The sequence below is a fragment of the Astatotilapia calliptera genome, chromosome 13 (genome assembly GCF_900246225.1).
Source record: "Astatotilapia calliptera chromosome 13, fAstCal1.2, whole genome shotgun sequence".
Lineage (NCBI taxonomy): Eukaryota > Metazoa > Chordata > Actinopteri > Cichliformes > Cichlidae > Astatotilapia > Astatotilapia calliptera.
Window position 1 is genome coordinate 31,203,812 of NC_039314.1, and position 14,234 is coordinate 31,218,045.

At 43.0% G+C, this 14,234-nt stretch overlaps 1 protein-coding gene across 2 annotated transcripts in view; it reads left to right on the top strand.

Annotated features, from left to right (window-relative positions):
- Positions 1 to 8,251, top strand: part of shtn1 (shootin 1) — a 40,730-nt gene extending 32,479 nt beyond the window's left edge. The window contains exons 10-16 of one of the 2 annotated variants that reach the window (XM_026191158.1): positions 37 to 190; positions 434 to 548; positions 1,498 to 1,580; positions 4,600 to 4,700; positions 6,329 to 6,379; positions 6,718 to 6,835; positions 7,964 to 8,251. In XM_026191158.1, the coding sequence (XP_026046943.1) occupies positions 37 to 190; positions 434 to 548; positions 1,498 to 1,580; positions 4,600 to 4,700; positions 6,329 to 6,379; positions 6,718 to 6,828 (615 nt within the window). In that variant the 3' untranslated portion in view covers positions 6,829 to 6,835; positions 7,964 to 8,251. Of the gene's footprint in view, positions 1 to 36; positions 191 to 433; positions 549 to 1,497; positions 1,581 to 4,596; positions 4,701 to 6,328; positions 6,380 to 6,717; positions 6,836 to 7,963 lie in introns of both variants that reach the window. The other variant, XM_026191157.1, reaches the window with a different exon arrangement.
- The last annotated feature ends 5,983 nt before the right edge of the window (positions 8,252 to 14,234 follow it).

Here is a 14,234-nt window from a genome sequence, read left to right on the forward strand (position 1 = left end):
TAAAAAATATTTTCTGTGTGCTTGGGCCATCTTCAGATAAAGACGATGGAGGACATGCTGGGGAGCAGCGAAACTCAGAGGGAGCTTATAGCATTGAGGCACTCACTGGAGCTCCTGGAGGAGGAGAAGAAGGAGTGCAGCAATAAATGCTCCAAGGCTGAACTGGAGCTCAAGGATCTGAGGTTTACAGGTGAGGTCGAACAATATTGGAAGGGGGCATTGTGGAGAATGGAAACAGCACTAACAGTGTGGAGAGCACGCTGTGTGTGCGGCTGTTTCAACAGAAGGACACAACCGATTTAAAGTGTGACCTTGAAATTCTCTCCGTGGCTTTTGCCAGCCTGGAAGATTATTAGTTGTTTACTATAATAGTTAAAAATTTCTGTCCTTGGTGATGTGTTGGCACTGTAACTGGATGTGATTGATGGGCCAGTTGAAGAGCTCCAGAAAAAGCTTCAGGCCGCTACCAACCCACCCCCAGCTCCAACACCTCCACCTCCACCTCCTCCACCTCCTCCAGCCCTGCCTTCAACCACGAACCCACTCAGGTTTGACCACACACAGTTTACTCTTTACATCATCAATGTGTGAAAGTGTTTGAGTGTGATGGAATAATTTTACAGTAAAATGACTATAAGGAAATAAATTGTTGACTGAGCTGATCACAGCAACCACACAGTGCAGGTAATCCACAGTGTAAAGACAGGAGTGGAGTTGTTGAACATGCTGCAAAATGATTTTGAAGTGAAGTGAATAAGTTGGAGCACAAGCCAGACCAACCATGGGACCTTTCCTCTGCAATGTATGTGTTGGACTCTTGTAGGACCACAGCCAAGAGACATGAACCATGTCCAGACATGTCCAGGATAGGAGCAGTGGAGGACACTAATGAGACCCTATTGGCCAGGCTAGGGCCAGACTTTACGTGTGTGGCCTAGGATGAAGGTTTCTTCAGTGAACAAGAGGGCTTATTTAAATCGGGGAACATTTTAAAGAGCAGAGTCCTGTTTGAAATCTTTGTGTGGTGTGTTGGGCACCACACATGGGCAATGACAGTAAAGCCTGGGGGGCTTTGGTTGAGAGGAGTAGCTGGCTTGTTGTCACCTAAGCGAGAAGTAGTGACTGAAAGAAGATCACAGACACAAACAGTCCAAACAAGCTTCCTCCAAATGACATGCTGGCCACTCCTTTGCATTGAAAGGAGCCGTTTCCAGTGATTCCTGCACACCTTCCTGGTGAGATGTTTCAAGCATCTCCAGCCGAGCTGACACTGAGGGGTAGTCCCACAGCACACTGGAGGGATTATAGCTCTCAGCTATCTCAGGGATGCTTTGTTTACCTTGATTTGAAATCAATACCACTGCGTTTAATATGACCGCTTCTTTCACTCAGTTTTAGATTTGAACACTACTCTCTCGCTAAAGTGAACTTTTTCTGGAAACGTTAGCAGCCTAAATAACAGCTAACTGAACAATGTGTTTGTGTCTTTCCATATAGCACACTGGTATCACTGATTCGAAGGAGAAGAGGCATCAGAACTGACATCCCGCTGGTGGAACAGGACTCTGCCAAGACACCAGGTACACAGATACTAACACTTGCTCTCTGATCCAGTCTGTGTGTTGCTCTCTCATCTTACTTTCTCACTAACTTAATCGCAGCTTTATTGGTGGAATGCCAAAACTACACAGAACACACAGCCGGAGGATAAGAGAGACTGCGACGCAGACATAAATACACACAAGGGCAAATGAGCGAACAAAACCACAGCTGAACATAATCACACTAACTCGAAGCAGGGCTGAACATGGAACACACAGGACAAGAGACTGTCAAACTAAAACAGGAAGTACGAGAAACACACACACACTGATACGCACAAACCCAGGGAGCAGAGTGTGGCGAAATCGATCAATGCAGAGCAGTGTCACAAACCTCGGAGGCCCCAGAAAAGTGCAATCAAACGGTGAGGTTATTAACAGCCAGGAGAAAACATCAGCATATGTCCTCTGACCAAAATACATGCTGAGAACACTTATAAAGCAGTGAGGTACACGCCCCTCCATGGCGTAAAAATAGGTTAAAGATGTCAGTTACAGTAAATGGTACATCTTAGATGGCAATAAACAGACATAGAACTTCTCATTTCTATAACACCTTCCAAACAAGGCAATAACTTCAAGCCTTCAGGGTCTCTGAGGGCTGGTTGTCGACTCCGGTCATCTGTTACCAAGTAGAACAAAACACAACAGGTTGCAACAAGAAGCTGAATACATTTGGGCCTCTGCTCAGGCCTATTCCTAGATTATATGTATTATATGTACTGTAAGCATGTATGCAGTCATCCTTCTATGTTCTAGTTTCCCTCAGCATGGATCACCTGGACAGTCACGCCAGTGAAGCTTAAAACCTCTAATGAACCGAACATCAACTCAAATGGACATCTTCAATAAACAACTGTAATTCAGTATCAATACTGTGAGAAATATTATTAAGTGGAATGATGCTGTAAAGAATGTTATTAATGCAGTTATAATGATGCAGGTTATACGGCAGCAATAAAAGAATTTCTGTATCTCCACAAGAGGGAGGAGAGGGAGGGGCGAGAAGGTGAGGGGACGACAGAGCAACACACAGAGACATGACCGGAGACACAAACATGAAGACCAGACAGACCTAACCACAGGAACACTGATGGAAGGACACAGGGACGAAACAAAGACATGATCAGGACCAAATAACTGCCTAAACTATAAGTGCTGCAAAAACTCAAGCTTTAGCAAACTGAACTAGGAAACACAAGACACGCAGGGAACATAGTAATGAATAAACAAGACTCCAAAACACAAAACACTGGGTCAATAACCAAGTTACCCTCACACCCACTTTAGACCGGCCTAGTCACAGTCCTGACCTGTGTCCGATTGAGATGCTGTGGCATGACCTTAAAGGTGGTTCATGCTTATAAACCCTCCACTGTGGATGAATGACAACAAGTCTGCAAAGATGAGTGGCCCAAAAATCCTCCACTGTGCTGTGAAAGACTCAAAGGCTGCATTGCAGTTGTTGCTGCTGTGGCTGCGGTGGCCCAGCACGTTATTAGATTGAGGAGCGATCACTTTTTCCACACGGGGCCGTGGAGGTTTGGGTTTTTCCCTTTAATTATAAATATCTTCATTTAGAAACTACATTTTGTGTTTACTTGGCTAATATTTAATAATATGTTTTCACACCACTGTATATATGGCCAAAGACCTAGAAAGGCCTCGTTGGTTTGCTCTATATTTTGATGCATGTCAGTTAGAACGATTATTCTCTTTATCTCCTGATTGCCCCGATTTGGGAAAATCTCTTCTGTTTTTTGTGCGATGCATGTTCATTTTGTATTTCCTTCTGTTCGAGGCGCTTTGTTTCATTTATTTCAGTTTAGGAGTTTTGAATTCTGATTTTGCATTTCAGATATTTTCAATTTTAACCCTTTTTACCACACGTCACTCACACATTAGAAGAACAAACCAATATGCCAAATGGTCCATGAGAAATTCAAACTCAGAATCTTCATCGCTGGCCTTTTAGGTCAGGAAGTTGAATTCTTTAATTTGTGCAATGAAATTGAAAGCCTTGACTTGTTGGAGCAGGTAGGACATCTGTGTTGCCTGAATAGGCTTAAACTGTGCCCTCATTTTTTAAAATAGTTTTTGAATATGTGCCGGCTGAATTGAGCACTACACGCAGGGAATTTGTTGGAATTGCATACAAGGCTGAATAGGTGCAACCCAAGGATCTGCTACTCTGACACCTGAATAATAGTCTCTCTTTGAGTACTGGAGAAAAATATTTTACGATTACTTTAACACAAAATAGTCTTTGTGTGATTTTTAGAGACATCTTAAGTGACAATTGCTCCATTGTGTGTGCCACTGAATGTTTGATGTTAGAAAATTAAATATTCACATTGCTTTGAGAATGGACTCCTTTATTGTAGAATTACACTTTTTGTTGTCCTTTGTAAACGTGAGGATGAAAAATAGTTGAATAGTGTGTTTTTACACAGAGAGTCAAAATTGATTCCAGAGTAATTCTGGTACTCTTACACACTACTTTGAATACTTTGAAGTTAGCAGCCTCAGTACCAATTATTCATCATTAGCCAAATCAACCTCCACAATTCTCGGTCGTGTAGAACAGACTGATGTGTGTGCAAAACCAACAAAAAATCATCAATCACTCCCGTCTGGCTCTTTAGTGTTTTTTTAAACAACCTGAATTAACTTTATTTCAGTCGCAGAGCTAATTATGACTTTACACCACGCTAACATGCTTCTGAAAACCCCAAGTGTTGGTGGTGTTCCTAATCTACTGCTGTTGAATCACTAAATATGATTCAGTTCAGTTTTATTTATAAGGCACCAAATCACAACAACGGTTGCCTGAAGGTGCTTAATACTGCACCATCTATGCAAGTGTCACCTCTGTCCTCAGGTCCTGCTCCAGGTTCAAGCTGTGTTGCATTTCTCCACAGCTGAGACATTATAAAAAAAACGTGTGTGTGTGTGTGTGTGTGTGTGTGTGTGTGTGTCGGTCACTCACTGCCAGAAGTGGATGTCAGGCAGCAGGCAGTGGAGGAAATGATGCAAAGGATTAAGAAAGGTGTTCAGCTTCGACCTGTCAACCAGTCACCCAACAGCAGCAGGAAACAGGTAACCTAACCCTGACGTGGTCCGTGATTTGCTGTTTTTGATTTTTAAAGCCAAAGTCAAATTTATTTATATAGCACATTTAGAACAACAATCGTTGACCAAGCTGCTGTACAATTAAGATAATTAATTAAAAGAAATAAAAACACAGGGAGACATGATAAGAGTTAAGAAAAAGAATCATAAAATTAGAAGATTTGAGTGAGAATAAGATGAATAAATACAAACTCATTCTGATTTAAAAGCCGAGGAAGAAAAGTGTGTTTTCAGACGGTTTGAAAGTGTCCCGTGTTGGGGAGGTCCTGATGTGAAGGGCCAGTTTGTTCCACAGCTGAGGAGCAGTCACAGCAAAGGCCTGATCTCCTCTGGGCTTTAATCGGAACCACCAGGAGCATTTGATCCGCAGACCTCAGTGACCTCGCAGGACTGGATCAGTTTAAAAGATCAGAAAGGTGTGAGGGTGCTAGTTTGTGGATGCTTTTAACCTCCATTTTCTTGGTATTGAATTCCAACAGTATTTGGTAATACTGCAGCGCTGTGTTGACGGTGTTTTTCAAAAATGAAACACTATGTTTCTTATCAGTTGTTGTGTTGACTGCAACCCTCCTATAAGTCATGATAATTATTAGCTCGTGCATGACTTTGTAACAAGGTCATTCCTGCTGTGAGATTCAGTTTTTCCTTCCATAGCATCAGATCAAAGTGTTGCCCTCAGATTTGTTTGCATACAGCGTGATCACATGATCCACTCTACTAGCAGAGCAGCCACAGACCTGCTAGAACTACTGTTTAAGATCAAAACAGAGACGTGAATGTAAAGGGGGTTACAAAAGATGTATAATAAACTTAATGTGGAGGTGACACTAAGGTCTGTTACATAGAAAAACGAAAAGGACCTACGAAGACTTGATGATGCTGCTGTTTCGTGATGGAGCCATGTCGAGGTTAATGCTGCATCGTTTGAGGAGTGTGTGAGTTCATAATGTCAGCAGCTGACACACAAATGTGACCTCACTGACAACTGGTCAACTTTTTATTTGGACAAATGAAAGAGTGGCTAAAGACAGACAGAGTATACAGGACGTGGAAGCATGAAAGGGGAGCGCGGCGGACGTACAGCTGGAAGGATGACGGACACGTGTGAATGTGGCTCATCGTTGCTAAAATTGCCAAACTGCAGCGCCGGCCGCAGACGTCCGCTGTTGTCAGACCTCGCTGAGTTTTTTGTACATTGAGCATATATTGTTCAGGGCTCTCCAACCCATCAGTGTGGGGAATTATCTAAGAGCTTGTTGTTTTGATAAAACATGACACATGGCAAAGACATCTTTTCGTCTGCTTGTTCCTCCGCCTCAACAGCTCAGCCAAATTAGATAGCATTAGGACCTGCTCTACAAGGTAATTATAAATAATGAGGATGGGAAAATTGACGTGACTCAGAATGATTGTGTGTTGACATATTTGCTTCTTGTAGAAAGCATACTTCCTTGTGCTTGCCTACAGTGTCTCGTCTCTGTGGTAAGAGGTGCAGTTTAGCCTCTAAGTGCTGAATGAGGAAAAATAAGTATAATGTGTCAGACTGCTGTTTATTTACCAAACCCATCTTTTTCCTCCTATTTTCCTTTTATCAGATGGAGAAGCTGCCCTCTAATTCTGCTATTCAGGAACTTAAAGGAATCATGGTAATGGGGCTTTAAAACAATCACACGTCCTCACAAGCCGTATTTTACTAGTTGAACTTTCGCTGTGTTTTCACATCTGAAATTACTTGTTTGTTTTTCATGTCATACAAAGTTGTGCTTGGAATACAATTTAACATGAAAATACACTAAAGTCAGAGATCAGAGTGGCAGTGCCACATTTAACGAGGCTACTCTCATGCTAAAAACACAACATGAAGACTTGAAGAAACCTTAATTATACTTCCACTGCAGTGTTAACAAGACGCAGATACGTGTTTGTGATGCAGCTGCTGCTTTTCTTTGTCCTGATCTGTGTTATTGTGGTTTGAACTGGCCAGGAGAATTTTAACAGAACTGTACAACAACCAAAGGCAGCGTCTCCGCCAACAACCCGAGACGACGAGCTGCAGAGGATTCTGCTGAGGCGGCGGGACGCGCTGGACGCCTGACACAAAGGTGGGGCGCTGGACGTGATCGATACTGATAAGTCATTTATCTGGATGACTCGTCTCTCCACTCTTGTTTTGAGCTAAACGAGGACAATGGACTGACGTGTGGCTCCTCCAAGAACATCTCAGATTATCTCAGTCGAGTCTGATTGTTACCAGATTTAATTCAGCATACGTGTGTTTTTATCACAGTGTCACAGGGCTGAGAGTCGGTGTGCGGTACATGTTAACTTCAAAATCTTTATCAGGCTGTGACAAACACAATCTGTGTTCATTGTCAGCTGTCGGTGGTAATCTACTGACACCTGTGGGCTAGGATATACTTCACAGAGGTCAGGAAAGAGAACGAGCCCATGCATGTCAACAGAGTGTGGCTGCAAAGACGCTCCAGTGATGATGATGATGCAGACATGCTGTGGTACACCTTCATGTTCGTCATACTGTCCCCCCATACATACACCTACAGGCTCGCTGGCTGATCTGAGGCCTGTCTGCAGGCACCTGTGATTTTTAGCGTTCAGCCGAGAAGCATTTATCTTTGCTTTAAGGTTACTGACAAAAGCAAGAGCAGGTGCTTCATTCACTTTAGCTTTCTGTTTCCTCCTGGGAACATTTTGGATCTGCTGGACCACACTGTGACAGCAGCTTGTCTTACTGAATACCACCGAGCGCTTTAATCCTCTCCACTGTGAACAGGAGAGGAATTTCTGGCTGAATTCATCTGTGCGGCTGGACTTCTCTGAGACGTCCAGTGTAGCTGTGATTACACAAGACTAACATTCAGCCACTAAAACTATTTTTCTGTTCAGAAACTGTAGTTTGGCACCTTAATAAAAGAAATGTTAAAGTATCAGTATTTTGAAAATGAATGGCTAGCTTCAAACATTTGTTTTTAGCACTAAGAATAAATGATCCTTTTGAATAAATAGCTTGCACATCACTGTTACCTGTTGCATAAACCTTATATTTGATAAGCAGCGTGGCACACGATGAAAGAGTGGATCCTTTGTTTCTTATCTAAATGATCCCACTGTGTGCTCACGCTGGCCCCACCCACAGATTCTCAGCCTTACCTGCTGTAGCCTGACAAAGGTGACACTGCTGATTGGTTTCATGCATGTGTGTGTGTGTGCAGGTCAGCGTCCTCGTGTCTCCCCGCAGTGTGGCGCCGCCTGAGGATCCACGTGTACAGAGGATGTGGGTGACTGAAGACTAATATGGAGTGTTATTACCCAGCCTTTTACATCAGTGCACACTTACAATAACCTCTGACTGTATTGATGAGATTACAGTCAGATGGATTCTTGGTCACCGTCAGAGGGAAAGACACGTTCCTGCTGCTATGAAGAAGAGTCAGAAGTGTGTCAGTAACTCCCGCTGGACTGTTTGCTTCCAGTAAAATAAAGGCATGTATCGCACACCACCTGCAGTTCATTCAGCTCCTTTTGTAAAATACCAGTTCATTGTTATGCACAGTGACACACAGTCGCCTCACAGCCTCGAGCTTCTGCTTTTCTCTGAATGGTTCCATGTAGCCCAATGTTAAACTTGTAGCCTCCCAGTAAGCAATCACAGGCGGCCGTGATAGATTTAGTTTCAATGGTTCTCTTCACTTACACATATTTTATCTGTTTTTCTGTGTGCACCCTCACTCGACTTGTTGACCCTTAAGATCAATTTATGGTCACTTTACTTCTTTAAAACACAACTCCAGAAATATATCTGACATCATTTGAAGAGTGTGTTTGATGTCCAGTTTGTACATGATGGCCTCCTTACAGTCATAAAGGAGGATGCAGCAGATTACGCAGGTGTGACTGTGACCAGCTGCAGTGTCTCTGATTGTCACACGGTGGAGTGTAACTGCTCAGTGCGAGCCTCACGACAGGATTACAGCAACCAAAGTGTCATATCAGTGGATGCAGCCATCGTTTACTTACAGTTTGCATTTTGGGGGGATTTTCTATAAAAACAACAATCGACAGCGGTTAAGGTCATCACTTATTGAACATAATTAGGGATCAGTTTGACTGAAAGTGTTTTACAATCAGATAAAAGATAAAAATGTGTTTTTCTTCACGAAGCAGCTTTTTAATGCTCTTAGGATTAATATTCACTGATTTCCCTTTAAACTTTATTTGATCTCTTATTGTACAAACCATGTATAAGGTCACATTTACCCCCCCCCAAACAAGTTAATGTGTTATAACCTGGTTTATTTAAATGCATGTTTTGCTGTTAAAAAAGCGAACCGCGGTTTACTTTGCAGCGCTTTCACAGCCGGAGACGCTCCAGAGGAGCGAGACAAGCCTGAGTCGTACCGCCAGCCTCTGTCCTTAGTCCTGAACTGTTACGTTATGATGGCACGCAGCAGTTATTTTCTCCTCACGACTCATTTAATTAAATGTTTTACAAAGCGTCTAAATAAAGCGTGTTGAACATGAGGTTCGTTTCAGTCTCAGCTGTGCTCTACCTGCAGCCTCTCTGCAACGCCACCATTGTTTTGGACTGGCTGTAGAGACAATGGTGGCGTTTTTAATCTGCACACTGTTGTATTTATTTTTACAAGATGGAAACCATCGACCTTTTCACAGAGTCCAGAAATGCTGAACTTTTCCCCACTGGCTGCTTTGTACCATGTCTAAAATCTCCAGCAGGGCCGGGCACAGATTGATTTGACCACATGGCCGAGCCGCTTCGGTGTTTTGTTTTCCCCAACACCTGCCCACATTTCCCACACACTTTCTTCACTGAGAGAGTGAAACATGAGAGCTGTGAACTATGGCTGGTGTCCATCACCTATTGTGTGCTGCTGTTCATTAACGCTTTAGGCTTCATTTAACACTGAGGTGCAATTTCCAGCCCCCGACACAGTGTACAGGAAATGTCACTGTGGATCAAAGTCTGTGTTCTAACCACGTTCATCAGCAGCACTGCTTCAAAGGCTTCCCTTCGTTCTTTCATCAGTCTGCTGAAGCACATGTTGCAGAGGAAGTCCTGGTTAAGTTTATTTACCAGCACGTCGTTAGGAACAGGAAACAGTCGCTCAGCAGATTCGACAAACTAATCGTTGGTGTAGACAGCTGACAAAGCAGCGTGAGGATGTGTGGGATTATCTAGTTGGAGGTTAGAGTATCAGTGTGCAGTTGACCTGCTTGAGCGAGAGTAAATGAAAAAAAGAGATTTATGTCTCTACCTCCTCATACATGTATCCTCTTTATCTAATGAGGTTCTTCTAGTCGAGGCTGTGTGGGCGCAGCTGAATGCTCACATATAGTTTTGCATTCAAAGGAGGAGAAACGCTGGTGTCCCTTGGATGCACTGCCTCAGTCTTCTTTTCCTCAGCAGAAACAAAGTCAGCGCTTCGGTTTCTTTCCTCTGCCTCAGCTCGAGCTGCTGGACTCGCTGATGCCGACTGATGGACGGTGCCGACCTCGCAAACTAAGGCAAAACATGCAATTACCCAAGCCATGCTATGTCCTTTTCTTCCTTCTTCTCACCACTGTGTTCCCTCAACATCACGCCGATACAAGCTAATGTTTGGTGTTTTTGTTCCTTCAAGGACCAGCAATTAGGGAGGTCCTGTTAGCGTGTGTGGGAAACACTTAATTTGACCTATTTTGATTGTCATTTCATGTATTTTCAAAAATTGCCTGCTGGGGAGCTTCAGATGAGCGCTGCTGTGTGTCCAGCCTCGGTTTGTGTCGGCACATTTCATTGATTAGAGGCTGCCTTTACTCGCTGACATTTACAGCAACACTGGGTGTGAGCTGGCAAACAAACAACAACAGGAAGAACTTTCTTCTTTTCATTTCATTCCTTTCACACTCTCAAAATGTTTGTTTAAAATGAATACTAAATGCAAAATACATCCTTACTTAACCCTTTAAAACCTGAAGCATGAAATAACTGCCAGGAATCTTTAATTTGGTGATAATGGAGTGTTTGTTGCACCTTTATGCAAAAATATATCAAATTTTAATCTGCATATATATGAGTTTTATATATATGCAGATTACATTTGCTACATAAGCCATATTTTTGTAATTCAGTCGTTAAAAATTTGTCATGCAATTTTTATCATTTTTTGAGGATGAAGAAAAGTCACGCTGATGATGTAGAAGTCTCAAGTATCACATACGATACGCTGGGCTTTCAAAGGGTTCATTCGAGTCCATTGTGAGTTCTTTTTACTTGTTCTACTTGTTTTTGTTAGTTATTTGTACTTCTTTTTTAAAAAACTGTAGAACGTTTGTACAATTCCAGACACATTAGTGTTAGTGTTAACCTTCAGATCCTTTAGTCTAAGCAGCTTGGAAAGAACGCAGGAGGAGCTTCTTTATTTGTAGCACCAAATGGTAGGAGTCCCAGGTACTGAAACCCTAATGGGCAAAGTGTGTTAACTGGGTTTCCAAGAACACCTGAATAATATAAATTCATGAAAAACCCATTAAACCGAGCCATGCAAGACTCCAGTGAGGCAGTCCAGTGTTCCAACATCATGTCAGGAGGGATATATATTCATCCACACATTCTAAGAACAACTGGTATATTAAAGGCATTGAATGCAGCTGAACTGATAAAGAACATCGCAGCTTAACTAGAAACCTGTACTGTCTGTGGCCAACTACCAAGACTACGTGAAGCATCCTCTGAAAGTCTACTGAATCCAGTATTACAGACAATCCCTACTGTGGCCATCACTGAAACCCAAAGATAGAGGCAGCACAGAGGAAAGTTAGCACAACAAAAAGGTGTGATGAAGAAAATGGTCTCTAAGAGGCACAACAGCTGTTCACACCTGAGACCTTAGAAGCTGTCATGACTCACAGATTTGGCTAACTGCTAGAAGAGGTATACCAGAGACACAGAACATAAAAGAATAAACCAGACGTTCTCCACTGAACCGTCCAAGGTGGACTCTCTGTGGCACCGTCCATTAGTCAGCATCAGCGAGTCCAGCAGCCTGACCAGATGGCACTGAGGCTGGAGAGAGAGCAATACCGGAAGTAGAAAAGTGGCTAGTGGAGCTACGATTAGATCACAGCAGCCTCCCTGAACAGGAACCATCAACTATCACAGTGTCAAACATCCAAGAAAGAGTCTCAAGCATGAAGAGTTGTACAGCACCAGGCCCTGATGCGTGTCACACCTACTGGCTAAAGAAGCTAACTGCACCCCATGAGCATCTGCAAGCAAAGCAGTTCTCACTTAGTGGTACCATTAGCTAACAGTTAATAAGCTAACTGTTAATAAGCTAACAGTTAATAAGCTAACAGTTAATAAGCTAACTGTTAATAAGCTAACAGTTAATAAGCCAATGCAGCCACTTCACTAAGTTCACTGCTGTAGCTGAACTTAGTGAGCACTCATCTCTGTGCTTGTCCTGCTAGACATCAGTGCAGCGTTCGATACTGTCGACCATAATATCCTATTAGAGCGATTAGAACATGCTGTAGGTATTACAGGCACTGCACTGCAGTGGTTTGTATCATATCTATCTAATAGACTCCAGTTTGTGCATGTAAATGGAGAGTCCTCTTCACACACTGAGGTTAATTATGGAGTTCCACAGGGTTCAGTGCTAGGACCAATTCTGTTTACATTATACATGCTTCCCTTAGGCAGCATCATTAGAAGACATAGCATACATTTACACTGCTATGCAGATGACACCCAGCTCTATCTATCCATGAAGCCAGATAACACACACCAATGAGTTAAACTGCAGGAATGTCTTAAAGACATAAAGACCTGGATGCCCGCTAACTTTCTTTTCTAAGCCAATGATACATCAGTTGCCACACTCTATACCAAAGACATCAGAATGTCCTTCAGACTGAAGAAAATGTTGTGAGATGATAAAAAGGGGGAAGGAAGGTAGTCACAACTGAGGAGATCCACAGATCATGGAAGTATAAGAACAGGCACCAAGCATACAGAGGACAGAGGACAGAGGACGCCATAGCAACAGCACTCAATGTAGCATTAACACATCTGGAGAGGCAAGGAAGCTATGTGCGTATGCTCTTTGTGGATTATAGCTCGGCATTTAATACCATTCTTCCATACAAACTGGACGCCAAGCTAAAAGACCTAGGGCTTCCTCACAGCACCTGTAAGTGGATCAATAGCTTCCTCACCGACCGCAGACAGAGAGTGAGAGTGGGACGTTACACATCTCCAGCCCTAAATCTAAGCACTGGGTCGCCACAGGGCTGCGTGCTTAGTCCACTGCTCTACTCGCTTTATACACACGACTGCACCCCCGCCCACCAGAGCAACGCCATTGTAAAGTTCGCAGATGACACTACTGTGGTGGGGCTCATATCTGGGGGAGATGAGTCTGCCTACAGAGATGAGGTGGAGCGGCTGTCTTCATGGTGCAAGGATAACAACCTTCTCCTAAACACGAAAAAGACCAAAGAACTCATAATTGACTACAGAAGACACAAGACAGAAATCCAACCACTAATCATCAGCGACGACTATGTGGAGAGGGTGGCAGCATAGAGGGAAACCTATCCTGGAGTGTGAATACCTCTGAGCTACTGAAAAAGACACAACAGAGACTGTACTTTCTGAGAGTGCTTAGGAAGAACAACATCACACAGAGACTGCTGGTGTCTTTCTACAGAGCCTCCATCGAAAGCATACTAACGTACTGCATAGGCATATGGTACGCTAGCTGCACAGTGGCTCAGAGGAAAGCACTCCAGGGAGTAATCAACGCTGCCCAAAGGACAATCGGCTGCCCTCTCCTCAAACTGAAAGACCTACACAGTTCCCGCTGCCTCAAAAGAGCCCATAACATCATAAAGGACACCTCACACCCTGGACACTCCATGTTCGAACTGCTGCCTTCAGGTAAACGGTATAGAACAACATACACAAGGACTAACAGACTCAAACACAGTTTCTACCCAATTGCAATATCATGTCTCAATGCTACTAAAAGTAGATGACTTTCATTGCCCCTGTTGTCATTTGTGCCCTTGATGTTGGAATGCTTTCAGACATGTTTTGTTGGATGCGCTAACAAATTGACTGAGTGATTGATTGTTTGAGTGATATATCAACTAGGTCGTATGTTGAGTGTCTGTATGGGGCCTTAGGCCTGGATTGCTTGGGTGTATTTACTGTATGAGAACACGGTATTTTATATGTATTTCTATCTTTTATATCATATCTATTATAGTTTTTAAGTATTTATCTTTCGTGATGTTGCACTGACCGGAGACATCTTTCAATTTCATTGTACTTGTGACAATGACAATAAAGAATATTCTATACAAAGGCACACAGTCTGCACATTCACTATGTGTTTGTGCACCACTCTGCATTTAATCATTAGTTGTTATCAATCTCCCACCCTCTTCCACAGCATGTCTTTATCCTGTCTTCCT